The sequence below is a fragment of the Betta splendens genome, chromosome 2 (assembly GCF_900634795.4).
Source record: "Betta splendens chromosome 2, fBetSpl5.4, whole genome shotgun sequence".
Lineage (NCBI taxonomy): Eukaryota > Metazoa > Chordata > Actinopteri > Anabantiformes > Osphronemidae > Betta > Betta splendens.
Genome location: NC_040882.2, coordinates 3,913,133 through 3,936,390, shown reverse-complemented (window position 1 = coordinate 3,936,390; position 23,258 = coordinate 3,913,133). Strand labels below are relative to the sequence as shown.

At 42.2% G+C, this 23,258-nt stretch overlaps 2 protein-coding genes across 3 annotated transcripts; one reads left to right on the top strand and one right to left on the bottom strand.

The window, feature by feature from the left end:
* The first annotated feature begins 283 nt into the window (after positions 1-283).
* Positions 284-12,650, top strand: obsl1a (obscurin like cytoskeletal adaptor 1a). Its single transcript, XM_029143167.3, has 25 exons — positions 284-1,749; positions 2,474-3,719; positions 3,881-4,150; positions 4,468-4,728; positions 4,864-5,169; positions 5,386-5,652; positions 5,748-6,023; positions 6,130-6,244; positions 6,473-6,633; positions 6,741-7,013; positions 7,102-7,377; positions 7,550-7,825; positions 7,910-8,185; positions 8,265-8,540; positions 8,631-8,900; positions 8,986-9,252; positions 9,321-9,590; positions 9,692-9,958; positions 10,054-10,320; positions 10,470-10,582; positions 10,713-10,866; positions 11,126-11,287; positions 11,410-11,514; positions 11,624-11,890; positions 11,980-12,650. The coding sequence occupies exons 2-25, from the start codon at positions 2,558-2,560 to the stop codon at positions 12,255-12,257; spliced, it is 6,615 nt and encodes a 2,204-aa protein (XP_028999000.1). The 5' UTR covers positions 284-1,749; positions 2,474-2,557; the 3' UTR covers positions 12,258-12,650.
* On the bottom strand, positions 11,125-22,866 carry LOC114851378 (carboxy-terminal domain RNA polymerase II polypeptide A small phosphatase 1-like). Of its 2 annotated transcripts, none has more exons than XM_029143168.3 (9): positions 22,105-22,866; positions 17,625-17,773; positions 17,372-17,473; positions 17,097-17,153; positions 16,460-16,552; positions 16,196-16,381; positions 13,297-15,989; positions 11,611-12,164; positions 11,125-11,289 (listed from the first exon to the last, which is right to left on the bottom strand). In XM_029143168.3, the coding sequence occupies exons 1-7, from the start codon at positions 22,175-22,177 to the stop codon at positions 15,861-15,863; spliced, it is 789 nt and encodes a 262-aa protein (XP_028999001.1). In that variant the 5' UTR covers positions 22,178-22,866; the 3' UTR covers positions 11,125-11,289; positions 11,611-12,164; positions 13,297-15,860. The 2 variants fall into 2 exon arrangements, with proteins under 2 accessions (XP_028999001.1, XP_055369123.1); XM_055513148.1 differs by lacking the exon at positions 22,105-22,866 and adding an exon at positions 19,054-19,081.
* Positions 22,867-23,258: the final 392 nt, after the last annotated feature.

Here is a 23,258-nt window from a genome sequence, read left to right as displayed (position 1 = left end):
AATCAGTAATAAATAAAAGAAAGTAATTCACCTAAGTTGCTAAAATGGTCAGAAATGTCACCTTTTGTTAATGAAATATTGTGCAGCATTTTATTGCATGGTCTAGTATTGAAGTAATTTATTCTGCTAAATAAATCTTTCACGCCATCTAATGGACAAAACTGAGAGACTCAACCAATGGACTTCAAATTTCTTTAACATATTCAATATATTCTAAAGTTTTTAAAGGTTTATTTTGAAGCTGAAGTTAGAAGCACAGAGCAGTACTGTATTTAAATCTTGGTGTAATGAACAAACCTAACAGCTGCAAGGATGACTATGGGGACAAGAATGTAAAAAGGTACCAGCAGCTTTAAAAGGAGACAACAACTGGGGTCCTCTTAATGACTTACATATTCATTTACAAGCAAACAGTTTGTGACATGCTTATTAGATAGACAATAAACATTCAAAATCTCTCAATACACTAAAAGTACAATGAGACTGTAGTAGAAGTATAATGACGTGTAAAAGATGGTTGTTAAGCTACAGTAAATGCAGGTCAGTAGTCGTTACATAGTAATGGAAGATATGTGAGCCACACTGAAGGTCAAATATGTCAACAACAGTTCCCAGTGTGCATCAGTGTCTTTGTCTGTCCAACACACACACACACACACACACACACACACACACACACACACACACACACACACACACACACACACACACACACACACACACCACTTGAACAGACAGTCTGAGAATGCAGATAAGTGTCAACACAAAATCCACTTCACAAGTTTGCAAAAAATACTCAAAATCTTCATCTTTACAACGTATTCTGCTCCCAAAACTGGTTCATTGTCAAGAATTAAAAATGTCAAAGATGAAAAGTATGTAAATCCTTGTAGCAGCCTTTCTCTGAGTGAAAGAAGTATCCTAATTACAGGAGGAGGAGCCAAAACTGACGTAAGGAAATGATAAATTCTGGTTGTAGGGTTTATTCTCCTCCTTTTTCTCCCTCAATAAAGAGAGTAAACAAAATGCCAAAATATAATCTTAAAACATCAGCTGTTTTTAAATGCCTAAACTGAAGATTCATTATATTTCTAACACAAAAACGTCAGTTTTTAAACATTTTGTTGGTAATTCTCTCCTGAATCACTTAATAGTGCTTGTGATATGCGCCTGAATTTTAACTGCATTGTTCATCATTACTCTTGACAAAAGGCGCTCCGCTGGATGGGGTGTCCTTTCACCTCTGAGGTTTAACTCAGGATATCTTTTGAGCCGAGTGATCCAATGCAGAGCGTCGCCCCCTCACTATCTTTAGTGAGCCACGGTCTGTGAATGGAGAGCCTGACTTTATCTGGCCTACTGTCATCGAAGCCGCTGGTATTTTTAGGGGGTGGCTTGCAGTGGCAGCAGCTGTGAAAGTATTTAATGCTCTCCCTCTCACACACTCTTTAGCTGTTGGACAATGACGCTATCAGGGCTGACGCACGACCTGAGCACTCAGCCTGAATTCTGTAGCCATTTTCCTCTTTGACACCTGCAACAGAACGGGACGTTTCAGAGGCAACATCAGTGAGCAAGTCACAAGGTTTGAATGGAAGACTACACCTCTTACTTGATTTGACTCCAAGTCACCAGGAGGTGTGTCAAGTGAGTTCAAATGGACAACGAGCCAAACTAGACTTAAAGAGAGAAGAGCTGAGGAGTTTCATCCTTGAAAGAATGCTTTAAAGCCAGTTATTTATAGCAGTGGTAAGTTTCTTTCACTTTATGAATGAGGATTTTTTTTAGCCAGGTTTCCAGTATATCTGACAACCTTTAGTGTGCATTACTGTCTTAATAATGCTTTTTCACACGCAGGCCTGTTTAAGTTGAGTATTTTTTATCTAGTTTCCAAATAACATACTAAATGAGTCAATACCTTTACTGATCTACTTTCCCTATAAACACACAATTTTATGATTTCAAGAATGCTAAGGTTTGTAGTGTCATACAGCTGGGATGACTGGAATTCTTGATATCAAAACTAGAGACACTTTGGTTAAATAACCAACACAAGAAAGGCTTAAAGGAAGGGTTAAACACAAAAATTAAGAAATGGGATTTGAATTTATTTATTACAAAGCAAATCCATTAGGAGGAATACAACTGGCATAAGATATACATGCATTACTCAATGGGTGGGCTCGTATCAGTTCATGACTGCAGGTGTGCCACTAAAAAGATTGTGGTGTTTGAGACATATGCTCTTTGGTGTCTTTTTTTGGACCGGCTACTTTATAAATACACTCTTCAATGAGCTACAGCACCAGCTGTGAGACAACAAGAGTGGGCTATGTCTTCTGATGAACTGTTGACTGTGATCAGAACTTTATAATTTTATTAAGAGGTCAATGCATTTCAGCTTTTGGTTTAGTTTTTTTGATTCACTCTTTTCAATTTCCGGTTATGGTTGATTGTTATCTTTGTCCCACAGCTCCTTCATGTTGGATGATCATTTTGAGGTAATCCCACATTCCAAGAAATTTCTTCAGTTCCAGAGAGAAAAAGCAACATCCTAATGGATATTTTTGGAGGTGCTCCTCGTGTTTTGGGCTATCCACGGCCCGTTGTGGCAGAGTGCGGCACAGATGCCACATTAAGGTGCCAAATTGGTGGTGACCCTCGACCTGATGTGATCTGGGAGCGCAAAAATGTCCAAATTTTGTCTGAGGGACGTTACAAGCTCTCAGAAGAGGGAAAGTTTTACCTGCTGACCATTAATGGAGTAACTCAACAAGATGCTGGTCAATATATCTGCAAGGCAAGAAATAGTATAGGTGAAACATATGCAGCAGCCTCCCTTAAAGTGGAAGGAGAGCCCCAAGGAAAGGACGGGGGGCAACAACAATCTGTAGCTAATAATGTGGAGCAAATGGTACGAGAAAATGGAGAACCCAAAGGACATCTAAATGGGTACTGTGTGGTGCAAAATGGTGAGAACAAAACTGAAAGTAGAAAGCAGATGAATGAGGAGAAGTTTAGCGAAAAAGAGGTCGATGACAAACCAAGATTTCTAATCAAGCCGCTCTCCCTGCGTGTGGATCGGGGTGAGGATGCAGCCTTCTCGTGCAAAATCTGGGGCACTCCTCCGCCACATGTGACATGGGAGAAAGACGGGAAGAAGCTGAATGACATCTTTGAGAGTTCACACTTCAGCGTGTGCAGTCAAGATGGAGGCTGGTTCCAGCTGAAGATCTACAGGACGCGCATGCCAGATAAAGGCGTCTACACCTGCAAAGCCACAAACGGTCAGGGCGAAGCCTTGGCTGGAGCAGTCCTCCTCGTCGAACCTGTACCGGAGCGAGACGAAAGTAAAATGTCCTCAAATGGGCTAACGAACAGCCAGTGGTCACCAAAGCACAGGGGGAGCAGGCTTAGTATGCTAAGGGGCACAGAGGATCCACCTGTTAACAGGTCTCAAGTCAAAAAGTTTGCAGTGGCAGAAGGGAAACATGCCAAGTTTCGCTGCTTTGTGACAGGAAAGCCAAAACCAGAAATAATCTGGAAGAAGGACGGGGTTCCCCTGGAACCTGGGAGGCGTCATCTGATATTTGAAGACAGAGAGGGTTACTACACACTAAAGGTTTTGTACTGCAAATGCCAGGATACAGGGTTATACGTGTGTGCAGCATCAAACGCTCTTGGAAACACCCTCAGTGCCGTTCACTTGTCTGTTAAAGGTAAGTGCAAAACCACTTTCACATTAGATTGCTCAATTTAGTATATTTATGTTCATAGGTGAGTGAGCGTCAGTGAGGTATTTCAAAACCTTTGGCGACCATATTCACCTACAAGAGTAAAGACTAACATACAGTAAGTAACAAAACATTTACTTTTCCAGGTTCAGCTGTTCGGTTCAGGCGTCCACTAAAAGACGTGGAGGTGAAAGAAAGGGATGTTGCTGTGCTGGAGTGTGAAGTTCCTGATGAGTCAGTGCCGGCTGCCTGGTACCTAGAGGACCAGCGGCTGATGCCCAGCAGTAAATATGGGATGGAGCAGAAAGGAACGAGGCGAAGACTCACCATCCATGACGTTGGGATAGATGATGATGGCGTGTATCTGTGCGAGATGCCTGATGGAGCGAAAAGCATTGCAGAGCTCTCAGTTAAAGGTATGCTGTACTGAATATGGTTATGTAGTGTGCAGTGCTTAAGAATAAAACCTTTTGAAGCATTTGAATAAACAGATATCATACCAGATAAATAATAATAAAGCCACCAATTATCAATGCAAACAAGTAAAAATGTAAAGTGACATGCATGTATTAAATTCTGCTAGTGTGGCATTTGAACATTAAACAAATTATTTCATATTTGGGAGAATATTTTAAATTGTTACTACAATGGAGACAAAATACACAAAGAAGAGGGGTGAGCATGTAGCAAACAAGTTAAGTTACAAGTATATATATAAAAAAACTTTCATCAGGTACCATTGTTCGTAAACTTCCTCGGAAGCTGGAGGTCCTGGAGGGTGAAAACGCAGCCTTCTGTGTGGAGGTGGAGGAGGACGAAATGGAGGTCCACTGGTTCAAAGATGGTCTAAAGTTACATGAGACGCACCAGACGATCCTCAAGTCGTTTGGCAAAACTCATATTCTGGTCTTTGTCAATGTGGCCTATCAAGACTCAGGAGTAGTGACGTTCATCACAGGGAGATCCAAGACGTCCTCACGCCTCAAAGTCAAAGGTATATTTCAAAAATGGACTTAGTTTAATAACAATTAACTATTTTCTACAGATTGTTCAGTGTCTTTTAGAGTGTCAGACCGCCCCACAATCACTGACCCTCATTCTTCATTTTCTTTTCTGTTCTGTCCTTTAGCCACAAGACACTGTCCCCCTATCTGCCCTGTGGAAGTCAAAATGGATGTAGATCGGCCCAACAGTGTTCTCCTTACCTGGGTTCCGTCCCCCAACAGCCAGATGTCAACACGCTCCATCTTTGTGCTGGAGAGACAGGAAGTGGGCTCTCAGGAGTGGCACAAGTTTTTCTCCTCAGAGACCGCCACCTCAGCCGAAGTCTCCGGCGACAGCGTTCCGTGTGAAGGCAACTACCGCTTCAGAGTGTGTTGCATTAACAAGTATGGGCGAAGTGGTCATGTCGAGTTTCCCAAAGCCTTCCATTTGGGTGAGTAAGGCTCTGAAAAATACAAAGAAACAGAATGTATGTTACTTTATGCATCTGATATTGTGTACAGTTATTGTATACAAAGTTACACAAATAAACATTATTTATGAGTAATCAATGGATTTAGTATTAACAAACAATGTTGTAATTTATAAAGGTAACAAAAACACATGAAATGAAAATATTATATTACCATAATTGTTCCATTTTCCTTAGTGCCTGGACCCAAGATTTGCAGCCGGCTTCAAGGCTGTGAGGTGGAGGAAGGGGAAAATGCTCGTTTCTCCATTGAACTGTCTGTTGCAATGGTTGGAACGTGGTTTCTGAATAGTGCTCAACTGCAACATGGCGGGCGATATTCCATACAACACATTCAAACTCATCACTCACTGGTGATCCATGAAACACACTCGACAGAAGACATGGCAGAAGTCACGTTCATAGCCAATGGAGTCCGGGACTCAGCTGTGCTCAAGGTCAAACGTAGGTGTAATGATTGGTTGCTGCTGTGAAATGTAGGATGCAGTAGAGTACATGTTTACAGAGTTTATATATTTACTGTGCTTGGTCCTTTGCAGCTGCTGTGGTAAAATTCATTCCTTTGTCAGATTCTGACAAAATTAGAAGGCTTCACACTGGTGAGGCCATTGTCCTGTACTGTGAAGTTTCCCATCCATTTGCAAAAGTCTCCTGGTTTAAAGACGGCAAAGAGCTCCATGTGACAGATGACCTCAACATCCAGTCAGATGGAAACATGAGGAGGATTGTGATCCAGTCAGCTAATATGTCTCACTCTGGGGTTTATACATGCAGAAGCACAGACGATTCTGTAGAATTCAACGTGGATATTGCAGGTAAAGTCTTTTTGAAAAAATTATAATTCCAGATTGTTTTTTTAATAAAGAAAAATTGTCTGACATTTTCTGCATCTTGATGTCCAACTCTCCCATTTGTTTTCAGGTCCTCCAGTAGAGTTTAGTCCAGCCACAGAGGAGGAGCTGCAGAAGAGCAGCATGGAGCTGGACCCAGTAGTCCTACTCTGTCATGTTTCCAGAGATGATGCTGAAGTTGTGTGGTGAGGAACTAACAGTATGAACAGTTATGATGTTTTTTTTTATAATGCCCCAATTTCACCCAATTAAGTTTTGTGTTTTCCTTTCTTTTCAATTGTGTTCTGTTTCTTTCAATCTCAGGATAATATATATTATGAAACAGCCACAAAAATACATAAATTGCTTGTTTATGTTAAAACTTGTAGTTTACTTTGTGTTTCCTACCAAAGACCATGTTTGATCTGTCCCAGGTTTAAGGACGGTTGTGAGATCCAGCCCAGCGACAACATCACTCTGCAGGCAGAGGGGTCCATGAGGAGGCTAATCATCCGCTCTGCAGACATCTCAGATGCTGGCAGCTACACCTGCCAGACAGGAAACAACAGCATGAAGTTCACCGTTAACATAAAAGGTACAGCGCACAGATATTACTGAATTTTGTCATTACATATTATAAAGACACTTTAAGAAAAATGCTAAGGTCCAATATGCCAATATGCATCATTTTCTATAATGCAGAGCCTCCAGCAATGATTGTGGAACCCAAGGATGATGTTGTGATGGAAAACTATATCTCAGAAGAAATACACTTGCAGTGTGAATTGTCACGCTCCAGTGGTAAAGTGCGGTGGCTTAAGGAGGGCAAGGAGATAAAGGACAGTAGCAACATCCAACTCACATCAGAGGGCCCATACAGGAGGCTGACCATCCTCTGTGGATCCGTGGAAAACAGTGGAGAGTATGTTTGCGAAACAGATGGAGATTCTGTGTTCTTCCAGCTCACTGTCAGAGGTGTGTTCTCCTTTCTAATTTAATGTGGTTTCATAAGATTTCTAATCATGAGCTGGTAAAATAATCATATTTCTTCTTCCTGTTTCAGAGCCACCAGTTCGAATCGTTTCTCCTCACGAATCAGAACTGGAACTGACCCATTTGGCCCCTGAGAGGCTGGAGCTCAGCTGCGATATTTCCCACTCAGAAGCCCCCGTCTACTGGTACAGAGACGGCCTAGAAGTAGAGGAAGGTCCTAATTTGATCCTAGAGGTGGATGGGGTGCGACGCAGGCTAATTATACCCGTTACCGCTGTGAACGACACTGGGGAGTATGTATGTGACACTCAAGATGACTCTGTCGCCTTCTTGGTGACAGTTACAGGTAAATGGATCTTTTTTTGTTTTAAGATCATACGTTTGTATTGTGTATTTAGATGATACAGTAACTATGTACAGTAGGCTTAATATAACTGGGTACTTAATAAAGTGGCAGAACACTGGAACCTATTTAACATCTATTTTGTTGATTTCCTAAATTGTCCCTTTATATTCAGAGCCCCCAGTGATGCTTACTCGCCCTCAAAACATACCTGACAAAATGGACTTTTTTATTGGCAAACCAATTGTGCTGAAAACTGAGGTGTCCCGGCCAAGTGCACGAGTCAAATGGTTGCTAAACGGCAGTGAAGTAGAAGAGAGCAGTAACATCAACATCACTGAGGATGGACTCATCCGTTGCTTAACCATCCACTCTTCTACACCAGTGGATTCTGGGAAATACACCTGCGACGCAGCTGATGATAAAATAGATTTCCAGGTCAAAGTTTCAGGTAAGAGGCAAAACGCAGACAAAAACTGAAAAGGCTATTTCGCAACCATATCATTTTGAGCTTTAATTGTTTCTGCATCCTCAGAGCCTCCAGTGAAGATCTTAAGAAAGTCAGAGATAAAGACGCATCTCAAGTCCAAAATTGCTGATGACATTGTGCTTGAGTGTGAACTCTCTAGAGCCAATGCTGTAGCTAAATGGTACAAGGATGGCTTTCGAGTTGAAGGCAACGAAAGGTTTTGTGAAGAGGAAGAAGGCACTTTTCGCTCACTGGTCATTCTCAACGCTGAAATTGGAGACTCAGGAGAATACTTCCTGGATGCTGGAGATGACAATATCAGCTTCCAAGTGAGGGTAGAAGGTAAAATTCACTTAGGAATCAGGAATCTGTTGAAAGAGGTTTGAATAAATGACCAATCCTCCAACTCTTTTGGCCTCAGAGCCTCCAGTGACCATTGTAGGGAATTCAATTGACCCTGAATACCAGGACATGGTGGCAGGTGATGACCTGATTTTGGCATGTGAGGTGTCCCGGGCCAATGCACCAGTCCAGTGGTACTGCAATGACAGACTGCTCACAGATGACTCCCGCACCCACATCGAGACATATGGTTCTCTGAGGAAAATTATCATCTCAAATGTCCAACCCTCAGATTCTGGAAAATATGTGTGTGATGCAGTGGACGACAAGATGATAAGTGTTGTTCGAATTCAAGGTACAAAAAAATTTCAAATATAGGTCAAAAATGTAAGTTTCTCAGAAAAAGTTACATACAGTATTTGTCTCTCTTTATTCTCCATTAAAGAGCCTCCAGTTGTATTTGTGAACAAAGAGGATGACATTGTCCTGACGGGTTATGAAGCAGAAAGCGTGACCCTTATGACCTACGTGTCTAAGGAAAGCGCTCTAGTGTGTTGGATGAAAGATTGGACCCCCGTCGAAGGAGAACGTTTCCGATCACTCATGGAAGGCCACAAGCGCACACTTACCATCGAGCCATTAAGGCGCTCCGATGCTGGCGAGTACACCTGTGACGTCAACACAGACCAGATGCACTTCAGCCTGCTGGTGAAAGGTTACATTTTCTCCCTAAGTCCGTCTTCCAGTAAGACCAACAGCAGTACTGCAGTGTTCTGCAAAGTTTTTTTTTTATTTTCCAGAAATGAGAATCAAATTTGTGAGGCCACTTCGAGACACAGTGTCCCATGCCGATGGCATGGTGACTCTTCGCTGTGAGGTGTGTAGGCCTAAAGCAGATGTCCAATGGCTAAAGAATGGTGTGGAGGTGGTTCCGAGTAGGAGATTTTCAATTCGAGCAGATGGAGTGGAGCGAAGCTTGACCATTCACCGTTTAACTAAAGAGGATGCGGGGGAGTACGCCTGTGAATCCAAAGATGACCGGACTGTAGCTACGCTGAGAGTAGAGTGTAAGTTTGCTGTATAACGTATTTTATTTAGAGTCAGCGAGATAACCAGATTTCTGCTATCCCTTCAGTGCCTCGAGTGGTGGAGTTCCTGACTGAGCTCCATAATACTACTGTCTTGGAAGGAGAAGATGCCACCTTCAAGTGTGTAGTTTCACCTGAGGATGTCCACTTGGTCTGGATGATGGACAATGAGGCTATTGCACTAGGTGACCGTTTCCAGGCAACACAGAACGGTCTGTGCCACACTTTGGTGATTAAGAAGTGTCAGATGTTGGACTGTTCAAAGATTACAGCAGAGGCGGAGGGACATATAAGCAAAGCTAGCCTCAAAGTTCAGGGTAAGACCATCTACTTTCAAAGACGAGAGTATGGTGTTCAGTATTATGCATTGTGTGTAGTATTGCAGTTGAATGGCTAATTATTGATACTGTATATTCAGAGGCTCAAATAATGTTCACTAAGAAGATGGACGCTGTTATGGCGGAGGAGTTTGGTGACGCCACCTTGGAAACAGAGATAAGCCTGGAAACGGGTGAGGTCCAGTGGATGAGACAGGGGGTGGTTATTCAGCCCGGCCCACAATACACACTGGCCCAAAATGGCTGTAAACGTAGCCTCATCATCCACAACCTAACACTGTCAGACAGAGGAACCTACCGCTGCGAGACTCTGCACGACCGGGCGCAAGTTAAACTAAATGTGGAACGTAAGGAGTTGCAATTCTAATACATTTGAATAATACAAGATACACAGCAGAATCGTCTCTAACTACACTAATGCCTCCCTTCTCTTTAAATGTAGCTCGTAAAATCTCCATTCGCAAGGGTCTGACTGATCAGGAAACCTTTGAACGAGAGACTGCCTCTTTTGAAGTAGAGCTCTCCCACACGGACGTGGAGGGAAGTTGGCAGAAGGATGGCATCAGGGTAAAACCAAACAACCTGTGGCGAGTGAGCACAAACGGACATGTCCACAGCCTCACCCTGTCCAATCTCACGCTGGAGGACACGGGCACCATTGTTTTTTCAGCTGAGGGAGTGCGCACGACTGCCAGACTCACAGTTAAAGGTATCTACTGGACCGTAATTTATACGAAACAGAATGCCCCTCAGTTAGGTATTTGAATTGTGCAAATAAAAATATCATAGAAAAAGAAAAACAACCATTCAGCTATGGATTCCTGAACATATACATTTGTTCACTGACTGAACTCACAGAGACACCAGTGTCCATCCTGAGACCACTGGCTGATGTCCGTGTAGAGGAGGAACTTCCTGCCACTCTAGAGTGTGAATTCTCCAGGCAAAATGTTGAAGTCAGATGGCTTAAGGTACCGAACCAATGAACGCTCTCATTGCACTAAACTGCATTTTTTGAGTATTTAAAAAGATTCAATAGTAACGGTCTTTAAACTTTAAGGCTTAAAGGTTTACCTTTGCCTGTTTGCTTCTATGAATCAGAACGGCGTGCAGCTGAAGCCAGGGAAAAACTGTCGGATCTACTCCATGGGTCGAAAGCGATTTTGTCAGATCATGCAGTGCTCCAAGGGAGACTCTGGCACCTACACATGTGACACAGGGGAAATTGATACCTCCTGTTCACTTGACATTTTTGGTAACTGTATAATAACAAAAATAACATAATACTCAAATACAATCAATACGCTCAATATGTATACATTTATTCAGAAATATACACTTTTGAAAACATTTTTCTGTTTCATGGAAATGTTCATGTTGAATAATGTGCAGCCAGTACAGTAGGCGGATTTGACTTCGACAATAGTACATCTCCATCTAGTGGACATAAAGGAAACAGTTTGTGTTTTGGGCATGTGGCGTCCCTAATGTCAATAATCTGACTTACCTTACAGAGCATGAACTGGAGATAGTGCAGGATCTGGAGGATCTTTATATCCAGGAGGACCAGAATGCCGTCTTCATGTGTGAGGTTTCTTTGGAGGAAGTGACAGGGGAGTGGTACAAAGATGGCCATAAAATTCGGCCCTCTAGCAGCATCAAGATGCGCACTGAAGGTCTGATAAAATAAAGAAAAGATGATTAGTTACATAGCACATATTCAGATTATGCAAGGTCATGTGTTTTGATAATGGTACTTGCTTTTATTGTCTGTACTAAAAAAATTGTACTACAACAGGGACCAAACACTTCCTGCTAATGTGCAATGTGAAAGCTGAAGATTCTGGAGAAATACGTTTTGTTGCCAAGGAAATTGAATCCACAGCTTACCTCGAGGTAGAAGGTAAGTCTTTATTTAAATCTAAAATACATTTATCTTTATATCCAAATGAGTTAATATATACATATCCAAACAATTAAAAATGTTTTAAAATCTCACTTGACTTGTTCAGAGCTTCCTGTTTCCATTGTTAAACCTCTGCGTGACCGAACGGCTCTGGAGAAACATCGTGTGATCCTTGAGTGCACAGTTTCCTCCACTCGCTGCAGCGCTGCTTGGTACAAGGGCAAGGAGGAGCTGGTTTCTTCAGATCGCATGGAGATCTTGGTAGACGGTTGCTCTCATAAGCTGGTGATCCAGGAAGTGGCGGTTGAGGATGAGGGTACCTACAGTATTACGGTTGGGGAGCACACGTCAAAAGCCAAACTCATGGTGGAAAGTAAGTTGGGTGGACTTAATGAATGAATAATAACATATTTAATTTTGCTCATATGATAGTAACAATCTCCTGCTTTCATGTTGTTGCAGCCCAGGCCCTTGTGGTGGTCAGAGAGCTAGAAGATGTGGAGGTGATGGAGCCGGAGCCGGCATGCTTCAAGTGCGAGGTGTCTGTTGACATAAACAAGCCTCCCGCTTGGACTCTGAATGGAGAGAACCTGCAGCCGAGCCCATTTGTACGCATGGAAACCCACGGGACTGTTCACAAGCTCACCCTGAAAAACACCAGTGTTGACATGAGCGGGACGGTCAAATTTACGATGGGGAAGGCCAAGAGCACTGCCATGCTCACGGTTATGGGAGAGTAGATGAACAAGACAAAGAGAAAAGCATGTGAGAAACAAGGATGGGAAAATATATTTATGCCGAGAACATTTAACAATACATTTTATGCACTGATATGATCTGCTCTATAATCTTCTGAGTAATAGCATTTTGAACCTGAGCCATGTTCTTAAGGTCATTTATTCCATTTTATAACAGTGTCGATTATATTTATTTACCTAAAAACAATGTTGATTTTCCATTGTTGGTCTCTAATGAAGTTTCCCCAAAATAAAACATAAAATAACTAAGACTAATTCAAAGTCTACTGATAAAAAAATGCTTTGCTAGAAAGAAGTTCATAAGATGCACTGGTGTCATAAAAACAGACAAATAACTAAGATTATAAATAAAAAAGAATGTTGTTTAGTTGCCTCCCCATGTTTTACGTATTTGTTCACAGCAGCGTACTGTTGGTTTCAGGTAATGCCTATTACCCAACTGTCAGCTAGTGAAGGAATGAGTAGTTAAGGAAGTAACCAAAACGTCGTAGTACTAGTGAACAGGTTAAAACGTACCATAGTTCTGTTCATACACTGTAACGTAACATTGTGTAAATTTAAAAATAAAATAGTTGGTAAATTGTAAAAAAAGAGAACTTAAAAAACGCTTTTTCTCCTTTAATGAAAAAAAAAAAACTCTCAATCCTCAGACATAGCACCACTCGATATCTCGCCTAGATTGCTAGCTAGCTAGCAGCAGCATCTGTAATACATAAGAAATTTATACTACTAACCAACACGTGAGTGAACTGTCAAAGCCAAAGACAAATATTTACCCCACGAGAAATTATACGACACAGCAGAACCTGACTGAGCCCATATTTTAGACCTACAGTCACATCATAACTCCTAAACAAACTGGTTACTTGTCGACTTGAGCGAAAACCGGTATAAGCACGAGACAATGTTGTTAGTATATTCATCAATTTAAAGCAATTTAAAGACAGTCCCTTCATTCTTCTGTTAAATAGTAAAATGGGGTTTCATATAAAGGCTCAACAGTAGTTTACTAATAACTAACCCAACGTCCCTGTCCATTGCAGAGGATGTACACACAGGCTGTATTCAAAAGAAATACTTAGACAACCTTTGGACATTTCATTAAGCCTTTATGAGAAGAAATTGCATTATTACATAGTCCATATATAATTTGGTATGATAATAAAACAAATGTAAAAATTAGGTTACATCTACTGAATCATGAGTACAGTAACATGAAAATTCCATATATTAATGAAATTTGTTTGCTTTATTACTGTGCAAAACACAATATACATATCTATTGAATGTGTAAGAAGTACAGTATCAGCAAATGGGCCCCATCCTAGTTTTTTTCTTTACATCTTATCAAATGGCCACTGTTCCTCTGACTTTAATGTAATGGAGACATGTTCATGGCTTACAAAGAACACACTTTCAAAAATAATTAACCCTGGTATGTGCCCACAACGGTCAGATCCTATCCCCGTACAAATAGCTGGGCTTTCTGATTCATATATTACTTATTAACACGTGAGGTAACATATCAGGCCTTACTCAGAAAACAGCAAAACTAATGTTTCCCCTCTGGAAAACACACTAAGAATATTGTATCAGAAAAGCACTGGTAGGCAACACAAAGAATTAAAATCAGTAACGGTTTAGAAAACAAAAAAGCTAATTTGATTGAAAATAATTGTTAAACATAGGAAGAAAATAATGTAATAGCTCTTAATACGGTGGATTTTATCCAGTCACCTCTGCTCCATTCAGGTTATGCCACATACCAAGCCTGCTTTTGAGGTTTCGAGTCAAATCCACAGTTTCATTCATCAGTGTCAACACATTATTGTCAACGCAAATGAGGGAGAAAGGGCCTGATTGGCCTGCAGGAGGCCGGGCCGTTTACTTTGACCAGCTGAAGAAGCTCAGCTTCCAATGTCCCTGTGTACTGCTAAAATAATGCAGTACAGATCAAACGCACAACTCCACACCTGTTAAAACTGACAACATAAAAAGGAAAATCCCATCCTCACATCATCTCACGCTACAAAACACCATCATGTATGATAAAAGTCTATAATACAGCAAATGGGGAAACAAGACAACACAGAAGCAAATGTTTGCATGTTTAGAGCCAGTAAACGCTAGGAATTTACCTTAACATTATGTCATGTGTAATCAACACACTACTCTCATACTCTCTTCTGGATTGAATTGAAGCACTTTTTCGTATGAATTCTCATGTCAACTGCCAAACTTTTAAACTAGTTCCTGAAAGGGTTTCCAGCCCATGTGTACCGCTTAGGTTGAAGAAAATTAAAGAAAAACAAAATACAGAACGAAAGCTTATAAGAAGCCAATGAATAATCCAAACTAACTTTCCTAAGCAATTTATTTGTACGCTATCGCAGAGAGAAATTCAAGTTTTATATGTGGCCTTAAAAGAAAACACGGTACTAATCATACATCAATGGAGCCACGGTTTTAATGCAGCATGACAACGACTGACTTCCAGGTGGTTTTACAAGTGAACTCTGGTTCTCCCTCATTCTCTGCATCTATATTTTGCATTCAGGGCATCCAGCAGTCCCAACCCTTGGAAAGGCACATCTGATAGCATAGCAGCTGTCTGTCACAAGCAGATGGTTTGTTATTCATATTAGTGTTTAGGAAAACATACCGCAGTAATCATCTTTTCCAGTAATGAACCTTGTCAACAGAACTCGACTAGTTTATTGTGAATCCATTGTTATATCGACTGATGTTTCCCACTTATTGGTAGAAAAAGGCAACACACATTGTGTTTGATATTAAATGTAAATCCCCCAAACAATTTATCGTGCATTGTTGAGAGCAAACTGTATTGTTTTTAACTTTAGTTTAAAAAGGTGGTCTGAGCTACAGGCTTGTAAAGTTCTGTCCCTTGTTTTTTTATTTAAATTGTTGAATTTATTTAAAATTACAGCCTATTTTTTCAGATTCATATATAACACTGACATTATGCTAAAATACCTGATCTAAAAACTCTAAAATGACAGCAGCATGAACTGAAGATGAATTAAGTGAAAGAATGGGCGTGTGATGAAAATAATGCTGTTCCAAAACCTTTCAACAATACCTACAGTACTATTACACCATCTCTCTTTCTATGACAAGACTGATCAAGTTTATTTGCATGTAAACCTTTCCAAAAGATTCCTTTCCTCGCTTACCATGTCCTGCATCCAATTTTTGGATGACATTGGAGAAGCCAAGCAAGACGTCCAGTACCCAGTCCGTGTCCAGAGGATTCATGGCTACGGACTTCTGCTTTGTTTACTGTACTGCGTATTTAATAAGGTCCCTAGACATTCATACATCCTTTCATTTCATTTCAGCTGGTTCAGGGAGGAAGCTGTATGGCTATTTTGGCCAGGTCTGCGTTTGACCAGAAGGTGGCAGTGATGAAGAAGTCATAGTCGCCTACGAAGCCCAAGAACATCATGTGGGACAGTCTGTGTTCTGGTGGGCAGTGAGAGCTGGAGCTGGAGCCTTGCTGGTGTGGACATTTTCCATTTTGTACGTCGTTTTGTTCTGAGCTGAGATGCAAAAAGTTGAACACTGTTAGCTTGTGGTCCCTTGTTGCTTGAGGACTGTGTAGACGTTGTCCACTTTGCTCAGTCTCTCAAAGAAAGGGATGAGGTCCAGCAGCTCAGTGTCTGACATATCGTCGAACCATGACGCCACGGGCACCTGGACAAAGCACCACATTATCAGTTATCAAGTGTTTTTTTTCAACAAGGTGAAAGCAGGACAGTTCAGTAAGAGGACATTGCTGAGTAAGATGACAAAGTTTAATGCAGCTTTTCTTAAGTAAATGAGTAATTCCCAGATTTCCTAAAGTGCCCGAACACACCGCCTTCACCATCAGGACTCGTGCGCCGTTTAAGAATACTCACTGCATTGTCAGGGTGGAAGATGTAGGAGGCTGGGGAATTGTCCACGATGATGACCCTGTCGAGGTCGCGACCCAGGCGACTCAGGTCCTTGACGTAGTTCCCTCGGTGGAAGACGCAGGACTCCCGGAAGAGGCGGCAGCGGAAAGCGCCCCACTTGTCCAACAGGTCTGAAACGGGGTCTGCGTACTAAAGAAGCGGTGGAGGAATCAGAGCTGGACAGGAGGTGGCCACTGAACAGGTGTACGAGGTGCTGTCTGTCGTTACCTTGGCTAAACTGGCGGTGAACAGGACGCACTCGAACAGTTCCCCCATTCTCTTGAGGAACTCGTCGACGTAGGGCCGCTTCAGGACATACACCTGGAACACGCAGGAGTCTTTACGCCAGGTCTCTTCACACGGCATACTGTACATTCCGAAATACATGTTTCTACAAAGCTGAACCGCTCGGGGCCTGTGACGCGTAACGCGCGAGAATGCTGACGAGACAATCTGAATATTTACTGTATTCAAACGCATCCAGCAGGTGTTGGAGGCATCATTGCCTGCAGGGTGGTTTTAGGGATTTTAGACATAAAACAGCACAAATGGACGCGGGCAGACAACCGACACATTAACCACTAACTCTGCATGTAAAAAGGAATACTTGTTTCCATGAGGTTCCGTCTCCATGTATTCTTTCAGCTGTGTCGGCGACTGAGGGCAGTGTTCCTGAACCAAGTCACCCGGAATAGGCTGTGCTTGTCTGAACAAACCTATCCTGGATTACTTGAATCAGGCCCAGACCCAGTGTTATCCAGCTGCAAGAAGCCGCATCGCCAAAGCAGCCAACCACCAACCGCACTCAGCACCTGAAACGCCAACTGTGAGATCGTACCCAGCGGGTGTGTGATGGCAGCATTACCTGGTGTATCGTTCCATCTATTTCCACAGGAATGATGAAATCTGCGTTGTTCACAGGCTGTTGGAGGAAAGAATGAACATTTGCGGTTGTCAAAAACGTCTCTCCTAACATTTGAGACTGTAGTGTGAGTATATGCAGGAGCTAGTGTGTTTATTTGGCTTTAAGAGCCAGTTAGTGGCAACAACAACAACAACAACAACCCAATAATGGAAAAAATCAAACTGCTAGAAGCCTCTGGACACACCTGCACACTCATCATTGCAAGTGGTACGTACCTTGAAAGAGCTGTGCACCAGCGTCTCATCCAGATCTATCACCACGCAGATCTTTCCAGCATCTTTTGACTTGACTGGAGGCAGAAGTGGCTTCACCTGCACCTGCAAACAATGACATCAACCTGAGCCTGGACACAGCTTGAATAAAGACACAAGTATTAAAAGATGACATAACCTGAGTTTGCAGTAGGACGTTAACCTGAATGACTGCAGCGTTGATTTGTTCTTGTCATTGATTTAAATGCGAACGCACCTTGGAGAGGGTTCCGTTCTCCTCGACCAGCAGAGGAGCGTTGTTGTTGACCGGTGGCGGCTCTGGATGGTCCCGACAAAGGCAGCACAGAAGGCTGGAGAAGAGGCCTCTGCTCCGGGGCTTCGTGGAGGACAGAGAGGGAGAAGAACCTACAGAGGACGAGAGGGGTCAGGGGTCATTCTGAAAAATGCTAACCTTAAACGCTGTTATTTATTTTAACTGGTGCCGTGGATCAGGTTCGTTTTCCGTATGTATTCCATATTTTGTATTTCTAACCTTTGAATATTTAACACTTTTAAACTTCAATACCAATAAATCCAGGTTTACATTATTTTAGTAAAATAACAGTTTGTTTGCCAACATTAATACATTAGTACCACCAAATATGAATTTAAAGCACTTGTCGAATGCCGAGCTGTGAGATCTCAGGTTGTGTCAGCCCACACAAACGCAAACACAAAAAAACAAAACTACACGCATAGATTGTAGTTCTATGGTAAATTATTACACGGTGCCGCCCAACTGACTCTAAACACTACAAAATTTCCTCATACTTTTGTCATGTGCTGAAACGCAGACACACGCCTCCGGGGAGCTCTTGCATAACCTGGTCTCCGGCGTCAAACGGCTTCAAACGCACATTCAGCGCAAGGCGAAGTGTTGCTGCGTGTTCAGGTCTCGTCTGTTTCAAATATTCCATTCTTTCTTTTTAATGAGTAAGTTTTTCAAGACTGTCCAACAGTGACGGCAAACGCTGTGTATTTCAAATAACAGTGTAAAAGCTTTACTAGTTAACTATTGGCGCCACTATCGCGCAACTTTCAATCGTGTAAAGCATATTTTGCACACGTTTGTGCAAGATGTTTCTATCTTGTGTTGGTTAAGTGCACTCTAAACATTAGACCAAGTGATGAGATTCAACTAACAACAGAACAAACACTTGTATGGATCAGTCCTGCACCTTTATCTCTGTCAAACATTGTGACTGGACAGAGGATGGACTAACCTGTAAAAGTCACTCCTTCGCCTGTTTAGCGGTTTCGACATGGTCCTATTTTGAAGTGTAACAAACTGCCCATGTGATTTTTAATCACACGCACGCTGTGTCACACACAACAACCTCATCATCTTTTATCCGTGATGTCATTCTAAAAGGTCAGCGGGGTCAGCGGCTACTTGACAAAAACAGCTTTTATTCAGCTTAATTAAGAACATCCGAGACAGAAAATACTGCGACTCTGCAACTCTCCCTGCTAACATTTATCTCACTCATTGAGATTAATCCTGCTTCTCTTATCTTTTTAAGGTTAAAACTCCAGGCAGCTTCCTTCCACATCCCATAAATTTCTTATTGCCACTCGGCTCTCTCTATGCCCCCTCTCCCCTCTCTCCGTCTGTCCGGACGTGAGCGAGTTGCCAATGCCCAAACCTCTGTTGTGCATCTCTCACGCCTCTTTCATCGCCTTCTCAGTCAATCCCTCCTACCCGGATTGTGGATTCAAAGCTTGTCTGACCCTCCGCTGGCCTGTGCTGCACTCGGGCCAAAACAGGAAGAGGAAACAGAAGGATATCAGTGGCGGAAGCTACTGTACTATCATGCTATCGTGCTGTGTGTAGTGGAGGTAAGTGTGTGATAGCATTCTTCACATGGGGACGTCTTCACAATGGTAGGTTCGGTTGAATAAGTGGAGCGTAACACAACTCGTGCCACACAACAGGCTAATTTCCCTGGAATATGACGCAACTTCAGGTGGGACTTTGGTGAGCGTGGCACGTCACAGCTGGGTAATACAAACAGTCACAATAATAATCACCAGTGCCTTCATTCACTCCCTTCGCCTCCTACATTCGTGACTTTTATTACACACTCCCACTGCACTCGTCAACATCTGCAAAATTAGATAAGATGGCGTAAAAAGCAACTGACAGATTCCTAAAGCAGTTTAAAGCGCTTTTCACAATAAAATACAATTATGCACCAAGTGTAGCATGAGTTGTGTACATACCATATTGTGTAAGCTTCACAACAGCATTACTGTAAGTTGTGGTTTCACGTCTGGCTTCAGACGCAGATGAAACAACTGTTTGATGTGAACTTGTGCCCAACATCTATATGAAGTCGTCTTTCATCAGCTCGGGGCACAAACGCCTTTAAAACTGCTTTAACGGGAAAAGGCTGAAAACAAACAGACCAGCAGCAGTGGGGCGTGAAAACTAGTGGTCTCATCCCAGTTACCGGCCTACAGAGTAAATACGGCTCTTAGGCAGTGACGAACCTACGGCTGTCATTTCACACGAACACAGAACATTAAATGCAGCTGGTTGTCTAAACATCAGAAATGCATAACCGCAACATGTTATCTCACAACTTTACAGGAAATTATTCACTCCAACTGCATTTTATCTGAGCAGTGAACTGTCAGTTCATATTCTCAAGGTGTGATGACAATTCATATGATATCATTTGTATTTTTGATCCTGATGGTGTCAATTGTTTCTTAGAATGCTTCCAGTCTTTGTCTTTATCACTTCTGGCCCTGACAGCTGAGCTTTGGGCACCTTGTAAGTCCGGATGCTATAACTTGAACCGTAACGAAACCAACAACATATTTCCACACATCGTTCCTCCTTTGTAGGGGTTAAAATATTTACTCAATTTAAATAAGCAAAAGTGTATCATGTTCCAATAAAGACCCTGTTTAGCTTTTTGGTTTGATTAGTGACTGAAACAACTCTCTTCAAATGCGCGACGGAGCAAAGTTGTAAATGTAGATAAACAGTTGATCACAAAGATAAAACACGTTGATCATAATTTGACGTAGGGACCAGAACCTCATACAGTGACAGACCATGCATTGACTGATAGATCAGTTGTAAAATAACAAATAAGAAACTTTTCTTAAATTAGTTAGATTTTCAGAAAGCTTAAAACCAAATATTTATATCAAAAATATTCATATATAGATGTAGATGATTATGATCTTCAGTTAATCTTTAGGTATGTTAAGCAACACTGACAACAGAATTGAGAAACCCCGACTTACCACATCCTATATGGTCTTAATGACAAAGTACTTCATTTTCAAATTTAGTATTTGTCCTAATTTAAACTGTATGCTCTGGGTGCAAAAGGACATTTTAAATAAATAATTAAATCTCACTGAACGTAGTATGTCAATATTTGGAGCTGTAACCCCTGACTCATGATACTTAGAACAGTGCCTGAACTGACTTAATGCTAAAGTGCTTTACCATCAGACATTAAAATACAGTCTGAATTCATTTGAAACCACAAAAACAAAACTGCAGCATCGTCTAAACCTGACCTGCAACCTGATCCCTCAGCAAAACTGAAACTAAAAGCATCCCTTGGTTCGATTAGGCAACTAACTCACACTGGCAACATTCAGGAGCTTATTTTTATTTTGAAACGCTGCAAAATAAACTGCAGCTTTTTGGGCGTGTGTCACACAGAGTAAGCGTGTCCTCGCAGTGCTGGGACATTGTTATGCAATAGATTAGACTACTACTCATTGACATGTAGAAGGCCCCTGCTTGACATCACTGACCTCAGCGGACCCTTTAACGGCTACGTTAATGTTATGACCACATGATGAGACGTGATCGCCGATTATTACCTGCACAGCCTGCCTACAACGCACAACCCTCCCTTATCTGCATCCACGGCCCTTCGGGGGACCCAGGTCGTTTACCCGCAGACGCACGCCCACGCGCAGATGTGGGTCTGCGCTGCGGGGTCAGCCGTGCAGTCCGCTCGGTCCTGTCATTATTCAGTAACCTGCATTTACACTCCGTGCTATCTCATTGGTTTGTGTACAGTGGCAGCGCCAGAAATCCATGCAAGTGACCACGATAAAGTGACAAAGTCGGTGTTACCTTGCGGAAACAAAAAAAAAAAAATGCACAGACGTGATAATTAGTCGTGAGACAAGCTACAAATACACAAAATAAAAGTCTCTTATCTTAAACGTCAAATACAAAACGTTTGCTTAAAGTATGGAACCACGATAACAGACTTGATTCCCATTGCATTGGTGTCATAAACATTTAGCTTTTATTTTTATTACCATTTTCCCCTAAAGTTTATTGTCAAATGACCGCCTCTATAATATTACACAAGACTTCACAGTGGGTCTTTTATGCTTTTGCTTGAACGCCACTGTCCAAAATAAGCATTAATACGTCATTTCCTTCACCTCCACCACAGGCCAAAGGGCCGCGGCCATAATCTATGCATAACTGAGAAAATGAAAAGTTTTGCCGCTTTATTTCGGCTTCAGATCTGCACCGACGCCAACTGTACGCGTTCCTGGTGACAGTGGGACTTAGTGCGGTCTCGGAGCAAACGATAGTGAACTCTGACTCACAGACGTGACCGCGGAGCTGTAGTGCAAAACTTTTTTTTTTTTTAATTTGTGAGTGACTTGTGAGTGCACGCGGGGCAAAAATACACACTTACCTCTCTCCCCCGCGCTTTTATTCGCCTCTTCATCGCGGCTGACTTGGGTGATCACTGAGGACGGATGGTCCATCACATCCAGGTCTGGTCCACAGCGCTGACCTCACACTTTAAACTTAGAGATTGTTCGCCGAGTCGCTGCTGCATCAAACCAACTTAACATGTAGGGAAACTAAGCTGAAGCGCTCCGCCAAACGTCGCAACAAGTCGCCTACAGCGCGTCCATTACACTCGCGATGCTGCCGCGCGCTCGGATACCCGCTAAAGTTTGAAGTCTGGGAGTTATAAAACATTTGTCAAGGAGTTGGCAACTTTGATTCAATATGGTGCTCAACTCCGCTCGCAATTTCAAGATACAAACACGGAGGTTTCAAGGCTTCCCATTTCACTTAAAGTGGCGCACGGGGGGAACGGCCGTGTACGACGCTCCCTCTGCTGGCGTCGACGAGTTTGACGATGGTCCCTTGAAGTAGGCTGAAACAAAGTTACTCCAAGCTTGGCTAAGCTAGCATGCTAGCGGCAGCTGACACGCTGTGGTCTAATAAACCGTGGTTAGCTGCAGCTAGGAAACCTGTATATGTCTCTACTAGATACGATCAAACGCAGAAAACAGAGCACACTAGCTTTAGACAACCGATTGTCTTGCAACACTTAAGAAGACTATGCATTTACACTGCGCTTCGACGCGACACCGTATTTAAACTTTATTTACCGACAGGAAAACGTAGCACTATGGTAAAAACAGTAGATCATTTCGCCGCGTACGTATCGCTGTCTTTCAACTTCCTCGTGAGCAGAACTTTTATTGTACAAGCAAATAAACGCCCAGTTCGGGTCCCCTTGAAACTGCCCAAAGCTAGGGAGCGTCACGCATGTGACGTATTCGTCCCTAGCGCACACATTTTCCAGGTCAAAACGCAGACGCAGTTGAACACTGTTTAACTACCTTGCATATTTACAGAACATTGGACTAAAGTTAAATGATTTGCTTCTGGTAATAACAGAATACAATGTGTTTTTGTAAGTCTAATTTAACACCAATATAATACAAGGAAATTAAAATGAAGCATTTTGTGCCAGACACAGTATTGTAGTTATAAAGCAGTCTTGTGCCATTATTTGCAATATTTTCTTTATTAATAATGGTAAACCAG